Raw genomic sequence first — 12,402 nt, forward strand, 5'->3', positions numbered from 1 at the left:
TCTGTCTCAAAAAAAAAAAAAAAAAGAAAAAGAGAAAGCCAAGGCAGAGATTGGAATAATCTTGGAATAATCAACCCATGCATGAGACGAATGACTGCCTGGAGGCACCAGCAGCTGGAAGGAAGGAAACTTCAGAGGGGGCACGATCCTGATTTTGGACTTCCAAACTCCAGAAACCTGACAGAATAAGTTTCTGTTGTGGCGGGGTGCAGTGGCTCATGTCTGTAATCTCAACACTTTGGGAGGCCAAGGCGGGAGGATCGTTTGAGTCCAGGAGTTCAAGACCAGCCTGGGCAACAGAGTGAGACCCCATCTCTTAAATAAAAAAAAAGAGGTGGCCGGGCACGGTGGCTCAAGCCTGTAATCCCAGCACTTTGGGAGGCCGAGACGGGCGGATCACGACATCAGGAGATTGAGACCATCCTGGCTAACCTGGTGAAACCCCGTCTCTACTAAAATATACAAAAAAACTAGCCGGGCGAGGTGGCGGGCGCCTGTAGTCCCAGCTACTCGGGAGGCTGAGGCAGGAGAATGGCGTAAACCCGGGAGGCGGAGCTTGCAGTGAGCTGAGATCCGGCCACTGCACTACAGCCTGGGCAACAGAGTGAGACCCCGTCTCCAAAAAAAAAAAAAAAAAAAAAAGCCCAGGAGCGGTGGCTCACTCCTGTAATCCCAGCACTTTGGGAGGCCGAGGTGAGCATATCACTTGTGGTCAGGAGTTTGAGACCAGCCTGACCAACATGGTGAAACCCTGTCTCTACTAGAAATACAAAAATTAGCCAGGCATGGTGGCGCACGCCTGTAATCCCAGCTACTTGGGAGGCTGAGGCAGGATAATCAGAATCTGGGAGGCGGAGGTTGCAGTGAGCGGAGATTGCGCCATTGCACTCCAGTCTGGGCAACAAGAGCGAAACTCCATCTCAAAAACCACCACTACCAAAAAAAACGAGGAGGCTGAGGCAAGAGGATCGCTTGGGGCCAGGAGTTCAAGGCTGCAGTGAGCTAGGATTGCGCCACTGCACTCCAACCTGGGTAACAGAACATGAACCAGTCTGAAAAAAAATGAGAGGCAATGTCATTGGCCCACTTTTCTTTTTATTTTTTTTGAGACGGAGTCTCACTCTGTCGCCCACGCTGGAGTGCAGTGGCCGGATCTCAGCTCTCTGCAAGCTCCGCCTCCTGGGTTTACGCCATTCTCCTGCCTCAGCCTCCCGAGTAGCTGGGACTACAGGCGCCCGCCACCTCGCCCGGATAGTTTTTTGTATTTTTTAGTAGAGACGGGGTTTCACCGTGTTAGCCAGGATGGTCTTGATCTCCTGACCTCGTGATTGGCCCGTCTCGGCCTCCCAAAGTGCTGGGATTACAGGCTTGAGCCACCGCGCCCGGCCCCACTTTTCATTTGAAGGAACTGAGGCCCAGAGAGGGCAGGTCCTGTGGCCAAGATTGCACAGCAGGTTGTGGCAGAGCCCAAACCTGCTATATGACTTTCAGTGGCTGCTGCAAAAAAATTACCAACTAGGTGGCTTCAAACCAGGGAAATGTATTTATTAATTAATGTATTTTTTTGTTTTGTTTTGAGATGGAGTCTTGCTCTGTCACCCAGGCTGGTGTGCAGTGGCATTATCTTGGATCACTGCAAGCTCCATCTCCCGGGTTCAAGCAATTCTTGTGCCTTACCCTCCCAAGTAGCTGGAATTATAGGTGGGTGCCACCATGCCTGGCTAATTTTCGTGTTATTTTAGTAGAGATAGGGTTTCACCATGTTGGCCAGGCTGGTCTGGAACTCCTGACCTCAAGTGATCCTCTCGCCTTGGCCTCCCAAAGTGTTGGGATTATGGGCGTGAGCCACTGTGCCCAGCCCACTTCTCCCTTCTTGATGCAAACAAAAAAGTGGATGAAAGGAAAGAAAAGGAAAATATCCCAGCCTGGGTCAGAACAGCTTCCTTCCAAGGACCATGACCCGTTTTCTTAATCATTTTGCTTCTAAAAAATTATTTTCTCCCCAAGTTAAAATTTAGAAAAGAAAGAAAATTCTTGCTCCCCTTTTGGAAAAGCCGAAACCCCTCCCAGCGGGTGCCGGCGGCTTCCTGGGCCCAGCCCCCTCCCAGCCCTGGCTTCCCAGCTCTACAGGGCCTTTTGTGTGCAGCATCCCCGCCTCAGCAGCACGCTGTCTGCCACCATTGGACGCTGCTCTGGCCCTCGGCAGGGACGCCCTGGCACACAGCAGGGGCAAGCTGGGGCCTGCGAGCCCTCCCTGAGTGATGGGCCAGGTGGCGCCTCAAGCTGGAGAAAGGCCCAGCTGCAGTGAAAACGCCAAAAAAAAAAAAAAAAAAAGAAAAGAAAAAGGACAAGGGGAGAGGAGGTGGGTGACATTCTGGCCGGTGGGTTGGGAAACTCAACCCTGAGAGTGGCGTGGGATCAGTTTGCAGAATGGGGTGGGGGTTCCCATCAGAACCGCATCAGCCCGACTTTACAGGTGAGGAACTGTGGCTCAGAGGGGCTGCAACCTCCCCCGTAGGTGCACAGCCAGGTGGGGCTCAGGTGACTTCAGCACATTTCCGAGGGGTTGGGTCCCAGCATCCCCAGGGACCAGCCCTGCTGTTTCCAGCTGAGGAAACTGAGGCCTCGAGGGGGCGGGTTCTGGCTGAGGTCACATAACCCTGGAAGATTCAGAGGGTGGGGCTGGGCAGCCGCTCCACGTGGGGCCGTGTATGGTGGCTGGACAGAGGCCAGGCAGAGGAGGGAGGTGGCTGTTACCAGGGGGAGAGGCAGATTCTGGCTGGGAGCCCGGACGGGGCCACCTCCTGCTCCTTCAGGCCGAGGCAGGACGCAGATCTGAACCCTGGAGATACCAGATGCCGGAGGCCGGGGCCAGTGTCACACCACCTCGGCACCCCCTATTCCGCCCTGCACTGAGGGACTGTGATTTGCCTTTGGGCAATGTCACCCTGGCACAAAGCAGGCCTGGCACCTCCCGGGGCTTTGGCCTCCCTGGGTGACCAACTGGTTCCAAGTGTGGCATTTGACGGCCGGCCTTGCGCTCAGGCCTCCCGGTCTGCACATAGGGCCTTTTGCTGGGCTGCTGGGAGGGTCGGAGCAGACTCTGCTGGGCATGCAGTACCTCTCGGCCTCCTTCTTGCAACCCGAGCCTCAGTTTCCCCAGCCAGAGACCACACTCCCTGCCCATCAAACAGCAATCACTGAGTGGCCTTGGTGCCCTCGATTCTCCACATCTGGCACACCCCTGGCAAGTGGCAACGGGCCAAGGGTCTTTGGGGAGGGATGTGGGATCCTCATACTCCACTGTGCTATGTGGCCTCAGCTGAACAGCCCACATCCCACTCTCCTTGTGGCTTCATTTTGGAAATCAGGGTCTCCAAAGGGGTTCTTCAAGGGACCCTGTCTGCAAAATGCAGGATGAAGCTAGGCTGAGCCTCTGAATCCTACTGAACACTCTCCATTGTCCTCAAAATCAATCCCACCAACTCCTTGAAGCCGGCGCACATTGCCCAACCCTTCCTCCCTCCAGTCCTCCTGCTGGCCGTTCCGGCCATTAGAGTTCTACTCCACAGCCTCTGCCCTCGCTGCCCTCACTGCCTGGAGTCTCCATTCTCGCATCTTTCCATGCAAGCCCCCTTCCTCCTGGTATGTGTCACCTCCTAACACACTCTCATCCTTTCTTGAACCAGAAGCTCATGAGGGCAGGACCAGGCCTTGTGTCTACCACTGAGCCTGGCACTTGACAGTAGCAAAGACATTTGTCAAATGACCAAATGTCCCTTTTCTTCCTTCCTTGGAGATCCCATTGCCTCACTGGACAGAAGACGAGACCAAGGGTCCGAGGCGACCACCCCCCTTGTCCAGTGCCCCTGATTGCTGCTCACCTGGCTCAGGGGCCCCATCACGGGGCCTGGCGGGCAGTGGGCGGGGGCCCCGTGGGCGAGGGCCGGGCCGGGCCAGGGCCACGGGCCCCAGGAACTCGACATAGGTGCCAGGAAAGTCACCTCGCTGCCGTGTGCGCTCGTTGAGGCCGGGCATCCAGCCCACGCTCTGTGGGCAGCGCTCGCCACCCTCGGCCACACCCAGTGCCTGCAAGGCCGCCCGGCTCACTACCAGCACGTCACCAGGTAGCAGCTCCAGGTCCTCTGGCCGTTCCCGGCGGAACGGGTACAGAGCGCGGTACTGGAAACCCTCAGGGCCCGCCATGGCCGCGTGGGTGGGGTGGGGTCTGGATGGTTAGGTGGCTGCTTGGAGTCCCACTGGCCCCATTGGCTGGAGCAGGGTTGGGAGGGTCCGCTGGGTTGGCTTGGGGTGCTGGGACCTCTATCTCCAGCAGTCACAGGCGACCACGGGGGCCGCTCATGCCTCGCTTCAAATTATTCCATGACCCTTACAAGGGCCACTCGTCGCTGGGTCCACCATTCGTCAACTGGTGGGAGGGGGTTAGTGGCGTGGTGTCAGGTCACTGGGCCACTGAGTCCTCCATCAGCAGGTGTGGCTGGGGCAGGCTGCTCACGCCCTCACATGGAGGGCCATGGGCGCCCAAGGGTGGCGGCTCTGCTGGCTGCACCAGACGAGGGAGCCAAGGGTGCAGGCTGCCACCATGCTCGGCCAGCCGAGGACGCCGACCTAGGGAGACAGGGATAGGGCAGCGTTAGCCAGGCCAACTCCTCTCACCCCCAACATGGAAATGGGCCCAAATCCTGATTTGGAATTCCCTGAATCACTGGGTGACCCTGGGGTCAGTCCCTCTCAGGGCCTCAGCTTCTCCATCTGTAAAATGGGTCTACTGACAGCCTTCCCTTGGAGCTGCTGGGAGTACAGCTCCCAAGAAACTGCCCCAGGTATACTACATGCTCAGTAAATCAGTTTTTCTTTTTTTTTCTTTTTTGAGACAAAGTCCTGCCCTGTCGCCCAGGCTGGAGTGCAGTGGCGTGATCTCAGCTCACTGCAACGTGTCTCCCAGGTTCAAGTGATTCTCCTGCCTCAGCCTCCCAAGTAGCATGCCACCACGCCCAGCTAATTTTTGTATTTTTAGTAGAGATGAGGTTTCACCATGTTGGCCAGGCTTGTCTCGAACTCCTGACCTCAAGTGATCCGCTCGCCTTGGCCTCCCAAAGTGCTGGGGTTACAGGCATGAGCCACCTTGCCCAGCCTGTTTTTTTTCCAACAGAGGTGGGGTCTTGCTATGTTGCCCAGGTTGGTCCCAAACTCCTGGGCTGAAGCAATCCTCTGCCTTTGCCTTCCAAAGTGTTGGGATTACAGGCGTGAGCCACTGCACCCGGCCAGTAAACAAGCTTTTCATCGCCCCTGTTACAGAAGGGGAAACTGAGGCTCAGAGCAGGGAGGTGTCTAGAGCCACGCGGTAGGCCAGGAGGAAGCCAGGACTTACACCTAGATCTGCCGACTTCAAGACCCAGTTGGACATGAGGGGGCAGCAGCCAGGTGGCCAGATACCCAGGGTAGGGAGGACACAACGGGGGCCACTCCGGTTGCTTTGGGAGCTCCATGGAGGGGTCAGGCCAGCTGAACTAAGAGGTAGGGAAGGAAGTCCAGGAAGAGGCCCCTGCACAAGCAAAGGCCTAGAGGTGAGTCCAAGCAAATGGACCTCCAGTCTCTGCAGAGGAGGAGTGAGTGGGCTGGCAGGTAACTCCAGCCTGGGGCCCAGAGTAGGCGCAAAATGCAGATGGGGAGGTGCTTAGAGGGAACCTTAGCCCCAGGGAGGGACAGGGAGCCAGGAGAAGGTGGGGGTACTGCAGCTGAGGAGCAGAGGAGGCTGCCGGCCGCAGGGCATTGATCATTTCCCCAGGAGCCCCAGTCTGGGGAGGCAGAGATGGGCACAAATTCCCAGCCTAGCCCTGCAGGTTCAGACCTCCTGTGATGGACAGGGCTAGGGTGACGGATGGATGTGCTGTTCTAGAGAATGGATCATCACAGTGGATAGGAAGGCGCGCTAGGCATAGGGAACGGCACATGCAAAGGCTTGGCAGCGGGTAAGCTGCTTGTCAAGGATTCAGGGTGGCTATAAGGATAGGTGCTATCCACCAAGGGGCCCGAGTGTCAGGTGGAGGCTCTGAGCATCCTTCAGTCATGGGGAGCCCCAAGAGGTGTCAGAGCAGGGCGGAGGGGCGCCACATCCTCGGGTGCCCAACTTACCCACTCCCAGGTCTCTATTACCCTCGATCTACAGGTGGGGAAACTGAGGCCCCGAGAGGGGATGCCCAGGGAACCGCCTAGATCTGCCTGCCAGCCCGCCCCCACGCCCCGGTGTGCGCGCCCCGGGAGCAGCGCTCCCCGAATCCGGGAGGCGGGAGGGGCGGGGCAGGCAGGGCTGGGGGCTCCGCGGGTGAAGACAGGGCCTGCGCGCTCACACAGACGCGCACTTGGGTCTGCATGGACCCGACTACCCTGCTAGGGGACCGGAAGTGGGATCGACCTCCCCACTGGCCCTCCTGCACCCTATTCTGCCCTGCACAATGCCTGCGCGCCCCTCGGTACTATTCGAAGCCCCATTCCAGGCAGGGCCTCCCTTCATTTGGGGCCGCGGCTCCAGTCCGGTATCATGGACGCGGGGAATACCCCCATTCTGCCCCGACAGTCCCAGGGAGGCTGCACCGCTGCGGAGCCGAGCCCGAGGCCCCCCCCCCCTTGCCGGCGGCCCCCCCACCCAGTTCCCGCGGGGCCCGACGCAGCCTGGCGCTTGCGTTCTGGCTTCCACCGGGGCCCCGCACTGCCCCCGGGCGCCCCGCGTTTAAGCACACTCCCAGCCGCCCCCGCCACGAGGGCCAGTCAGGACTCACCTGGTCGCGGCCGCCACCGCCGCCGCAGTCGCCGTCACACCAAACCGAGCCCGCCCCGCGGCTCCACCGCGGCCACCGTCGCCGCAGCCGCGGGATCCCCGCCTCTGCTGCCGCCACGGTTCCGAGCGGCCTGGCCCGCCCCCGGCGGAAATGCCCGAGCGTATTCGGGCCGGGCGTGTAAACGGAGGCCGAGGCGGAGTCTGAGAGGAGGGGGCACCCGAGTGTTTCCGGAAGTAACCGAACGTAATCCCGCGGGACTGGTGGACTAGAGGGTGCCCCGAGACAGCCGAGCATTTCCGGAGGTAGCCGAGTGCAATCGGGTCGGCGAAGGCTCCGAGGCTAGGCTCGGCTGAGCTCGGCTGGACTTAGAGACGCCCGAGCGCTTCCGGAAATGGCCGAACATTCTCTCCCGCTGGACTGGCACAACGGAGGCGGATCCCCGAGACCGCCGAGCGTTTCTGGAAATAACCGAATGTGCTCAATGCCCAATGGAGACCTTGAGAGTTTAGACTCAGAGGCGACCGCCAGCTTATGGAAATTGCTGAAGCATAGATGGTTCCGGGGGCAAATGAGGCGTTCTCAAGCTCAGCAAACAGGGGGCACTAGAGTGGGGAAAGGGCCTGCCGCAAAAAGCAGAGGTCCGAGAAAGCCAGGGTTGAAGGAGTTTCCATGGCAACTCAGAGCGTCCGGAAACAGCCAACGATCTCGACCCCTACGGGCACTAAAACTTAGCGGACTTGAGCCCAGATACCAACTGTTTCCGGAAATAGCCGAACGCTCTCGTAGATGGGGGTGTAGCCAAGAAGGTTTGCAAGCCGGCTGAGCGCCCCGGAAGTAACGGATTGCTCTGGGGCTGGGCTGCGTTCGGCTAGAGGGAGTTTTATGGCAGAGCGCAAGCTAAGACCAGGATAGAAAGGACGCGACGATTGCTTGTTTTATTATTATTATTTTTTGAGACGGAGTTTCGCTCTCGGTGCCCAGGCTGGAGTGTGATGGCGCTATCTCGGCTCGCCGCAACCTCCACCTCCCGAGTTCTAGCGATTCTCCTGCCTCAGCCTCCCTAGTAGCTGGGATTACAGGCATGCGCCACCACGCCCGGCTAATTTTGTATTTTTAGTAGAGACGGGGTTTCTCCATGTTGGTCAGGCTGGTTTGGAACTCCTGACGTCAGGTGATCGGCCCGCCTCGGCCTTCCAAAGTGCTGGGATTACAGGCGTGTGCCACCGCGCACCGCCGCTTATTTATTTTATTAACGTAGCTCAGGGCGTCTAGGAGGTCGAGGCTGCAGTGTGCCGTGATTGCGCCACTATACTCCAACCTGGGTTACAGAGCGAGACCTTGTCTCAATAACATAAAAATAAAAAACATAGGCCGGGCGTGGTGGCTCACGCCTGTAATCCCAGCACTTTGGGAGGCCGAGGCGGGCGGATCACGAGGTCAGGAGATCGAGACCACCCTGGCTAACACGGTGAAACCCCATCTCTACTGAAAATATAAAAAATTAGCCGGGCGTGGTGGCGGGTGCCTGTAGTCCCAGCTACTCGGGAGGCTGAGGCAGGAGAATGGCGTGAACTTGGGAGGCGGAGCTTGTAGCGAGCAGAGATGGCGCCACTGCACTCCAGCCTGGGCGACAGAGCGAGACTATGTCTCAAAAAAACAAAACAAAACAAAAGAAACATAGCTCAGGGCCCAGATGTCTGGAGGAAGCTTTTAAGGGCAGAGCTATGATGGAGTACTCACAGGGAAAGGGTAGCAGGAGGCCACTACCAGCGATAGCATCAGGAAGAATCTCAACAGCAAACTCCTATGCAGCCCTCAAAACCCACTTGCAATCACTTTAAGCCATGGGTCTATTTCACTCCGCCCCCCTCCCCACTCTTCCCTTCCTCCTTTCTCAGCCCCTCACAAATCCAGACGTTGGAGCTCATCTTTGTAAATACGGGCTTTTATTCACTGCCAGCTCCAGGATGGAAGGAGGGGGTGAGTCATGCACAGCCTTGGTCTACCCTCCAACACTAGGCAGTGCTGGGCAGGGGACTCAGAAAGGGACGCAGAGTGGGCTGTTGATGTCTGGAAAGCTCCCTCACCAGAGTGCCCAGTGGGTCACACAGCATTATGGGGGATGAGCTGGGGCTGGAGTTGGCTGTATCTGACACCAGACCCTCCATTCAAGCTCCCTTGATGACAATGCCCACAACAGGGTCTGGCTGATGCTCCGTTCTGCCATGACTCCTACTGGGTGATCATGGGACAGGTTTCCGCCCCTCACTGGGGTCTCAGCTGCTTTGTCTGTAAAACGGAGGTGATGACGCCACCTCCAGCCTTCTCAAGGCTGGCTGAGGGAGAAGCCACGTAAAAGCGCTTGGCACACAGTAGGTGCTTAATAAACAGTCAATGGGATTAGTCTTGTAAACACAAGGAAACTGAGGCACAGAGTGGGAAAGCCATTTTCCCAGAGCCACACAGTGAAGCTGAAATTCAAACTCGAGCCTCAACTGGGTTTTCTTGCTTGAACTTCATCCCAGAGAGGCTCTGACATATGGAGGGAACCCCTAACAGGTGTTTCAGACACATCACGGCCAAGGGCTCACTCTGCTGGGCCTCAAACACACGGCATCTTGTCCAGGGTAGACTAGACAAAGTGAGGCCGAGGCAGAGTCTGAGGGGAGGGGACACTGAGTGTTTCCGGAAGTAGCTGAACATAATCCCGCAGGACTGGCATACTGGAGTGTGCCCCGAGACAGCTGAGCATTTCCGGAGGCTGCCTTGGCAGTACCAGGTGAGGCCTATGCCTTCCTTTATCAGTGACCACCTTGGGAGCGGATGACCCCTCTGCCCAGATCTGGTGAACACCTATTCATCCATCAAAGCCCCAGCTCCCACATCCCTTCTCCAGGCTGAAGCCAGGGGGATTGGAGGCAGACTCTATATATAGAGAGTAGGCACTGCCTGGGGATGGCAGCTATGACGGTGGGAAGTGGCCTTCAGAATCCAGTCCATCGTTGGGATTACATTGTTTTGTGGGTGAGGGGAATCGTTTACGGACACTCCAGGTTGTATCCAAACTGGGCCAGTACAGGTGACTTCAACTCAATCCCCTCAAATGGGTGGGTATGGGGAAGGGAATGAGACCAGGTAACATAAAACACTTCAAAAGTACAGAAAAACTAGAAAACACAAACACAGATGACTTGTCCAAAGTGCTTCCTTCTCAGCCCAGAGGGCAGGGCCTGCAAACAGGGTCCCAGGTGCCTGGGGCAAAACCTGGCAGCCGCCTGCAGGGGGCGGCTCAGTCTGGCTATCGCTTATAAAAAGTAATAAATTAGGCTGGGCCCAGTGGCTCATGCCTGTAATCCCAGCACTTTGGGAGGCCGAGGTGGGCAAATCATGAGGTCAGGAGTTCGAGACCAGCCTGACCAACATGGTGAAACCCCGTCTGTACTACAAATACAAAAAATCAGCTGGGCATAGTGGCGGGCGTCTGTAATCCCAGCTATTTGGAGGCTGAGGCAGGAGAATCGCTTGAACCCGGGAGGCGGAGGTTGCAGTGCGCTGAGATCACGCCACTGCACTCCAGCCCAGGCAACAGAGTGAGACTCCATCTCAAAAAAAAAAAAAAAAAAAAAAGTAATAAATTAGTTGCAGGGATTTGCTGCTATTTACAAAGCTACCCTTATCCCCCATTCCTGCCCCATCCAGCCCCCTGATTGACACCAGAACACAAGGGAAGTGATGTCTCCACCTTCCAGCAAGGACCAAGATGGCTTCTTGCCTTCTGGGTGTCAGGCTGGTGGCTCAGTCCCCATCCAGGCGTGACTTTACAGAAAAACATTGCACAAGGAAACGTGTGACTTTGAGGCCAGGGAGAGACCTGGCAGGGGGATCAGTCTCTCCCGGTGGGCCCAAGAGCTACTGGCACAGCTTCCTCGCCCTCCACGGCAATCTGTGGCACTGAGGCGGGCAGCCCAGTGGCCTCCTCCTGCGGCTCATCGAAGCTAACCTCCTGCACAGCCTCCTGCTTCTTGAAGGAGTCTCGGCGCTCGGACAGGTGCAGCCGCCGCATGACCACGAGCTCGGCTTCTGGCCCACGACTGCGCCGCCCTGCCTCCCCATCCAGCCGCTCCCCTGTGCCCAGCTTGTCAGCTGACTGGCCTCGGCGCAGCCGCGGGGATCGGGCAGGTGCAGGTGGGTGCCCGGGCAGGGGTGAGGGCGAGCGGGGTGGGGGCGCAGAGATGGGCGGGCAGGCCAGCGGGGAGGGCGGGATGCTGCTGGTGGACTTGCGACGGCCAGTCTTGGGGCGGGGTGGCCCAAGCTTGGCAGCCAGGCCATGCAGGGAGCTGGGGCGGGTGTGGCCAGCAGCAGCTGGGGAGGCGGGGCTGCTGGAGCTCGGGGATGCGCTGGGTGGGGATGCAGTGGTATCTGTGGGTGATAAGTATAGGTCAGGGCTGCTGGCCTCAATGTCCCTAGTCCGGAAGTGGAGCTGTGGGACTGATGAAAACTGCTAAAGCCCACATCCTTCCAAGTGGCCACCCATCACGCCTGGTTGTTTTTGTTTTTGAGACAGGGTCTTGCTCTGTTGCCCAGGCTGTAGTACACTAGCTCAATCATAGCCTCAGCCTCCTGGGCTGAAGCGATCCTCACAACTCAGCCTCCTGAGTAGCTGGGACAACAGGTGCACACCACCATGGCTGGCTAATTTTTTTTTTTTTTAATAGAGTCTTGCTCTGTCACCCAGGCTAGAGTGCAGTGGCGTGATCTTGGCTTACTGCAACCTTCACCTCCCAGGTTCAAGTGATTCTCATCCCTCGGCCCCCTGAGTAACTGGGACTACAGGTATGTGCCACCATGCCTGGCTAATTTTTGTATTTTTAGTAGAGTTGGGGTTTTACCATGTTGGCCAGGCTGGTCTCAAACTCCTGACCTCAAGTGATCTGCCTGCTTTGGCCTCCCAAAGTGCTGGGATTACAGGCATGAACCATCATGGCTGGTTCATGCCAGACTTTTCTGCCTCCTGCTCAGGGTTGTTTCCTTGGCCTAGCTCTGGTGAACTACTTACCCATCAAAGCCCCAGCTCCTACTCCCCCTCCTCCAGAAAGCCTTCTCTGTATCTCTTCTGGGTTTTTTTCCCTTTTGTTTGAGACGGGGTCTCACTCTGTTGCCCAGGCTGGAGTGCAGTGGTGCAATCATGGCTCACTGCAGCCTTGACCTCCTGGGCTCAAATGATCCTCCCATCTGAGCCTCCAGAGTAGCTGGGACCACAGGTGTGCACCACCACACCCACCTATTTTTTTTTTTTTTTTAGACGGAGTCTCGCTCTGTCGCCCAGGCTGGAGTGCAGTGGCCGGATCTCAGCTCACTGCAAGCTCTGCCTCCCGGGTTTATGCCATTCTCCTGCCTCAGCCTCCCAAGTAGCTGGGACTACAGGTGCCTGCCACCTCGCCCAGCTAGTTTTTTGTATTTTTTTAGTAGAGACGGGGTTTCACCGTGTTAGCCAGGATGGTCTTGATCTCCTGACCTTGTGATCTGCCTGTCTCGGCCTCCCAAAATGTTGGGATAACAGGCTTGAGCCACCGTGCCCGGCCCTTTTTTTTTTTTTTTTTTG

General features: G+C 57.4%; 2 protein-coding genes across 16 annotated transcripts in view; both read right to left on the reverse strand.

Moving 5' to 3' along the window:
* PIK3R2 (phosphoinositide-3-kinase regulatory subunit 2) overlaps positions 1 to 7,283 on the reverse strand; it is a 19,892-nt gene extending 12,609 nt beyond the window's left edge. For both annotated transcript variants that reach the window (XR_003309945.2, XM_026457017.1), the window contains exons 1-2: positions 6,801 to 7,283; positions 3,885 to 4,629 (exon numbers count right to left, since the gene is read on the reverse strand). Coding sequence is in view for 1 of the 2 variants with exons in the window: in XM_026457017.1 (XP_026312802.1) it covers positions 3,885 to 4,206 (322 nt within the window). In the remaining variant the exon portion in view is untranslated. The remainder of the gene's footprint in view (positions 1 to 3,884; positions 4,630 to 6,800) is intronic.
* Positions 7,284 to 8,724: 1,441 nt separating this feature from the next.
* MAST3 (microtubule associated serine/threonine kinase 3) overlaps positions 8,725 to 12,402 on the reverse strand; it is a 57,327-nt gene continuing 53,649 nt past the window's right edge. For 12 of the 14 annotated variants that reach the window (XM_023229622.1, XM_023229621.1, XM_023229619.1 and 9 more), the window contains one exon: positions 10,339 to 11,219. In XM_023229622.1, coding sequence (XP_023085390.1) covers positions 10,684 to 11,219 — 536 coding nt within the window. In that variant the 3' untranslated portion in view covers positions 10,339 to 10,683. Of the gene's footprint in view, positions 11,220 to 12,402 lie in introns of all 14 variants that reach the window. The other 2 variants (XM_023229623.2, XM_023229617.2) reach the window with 2 other exon arrangements.

Source organism: Piliocolobus tephrosceles, chromosome 21 (assembly GCF_002776525.5).
Source record: "Piliocolobus tephrosceles isolate RC106 chromosome 21, ASM277652v3, whole genome shotgun sequence".
Classification (NCBI taxonomy): Eukaryota; Metazoa; Chordata; class Mammalia; order Primates; family Cercopithecidae; genus Piliocolobus; species Piliocolobus tephrosceles.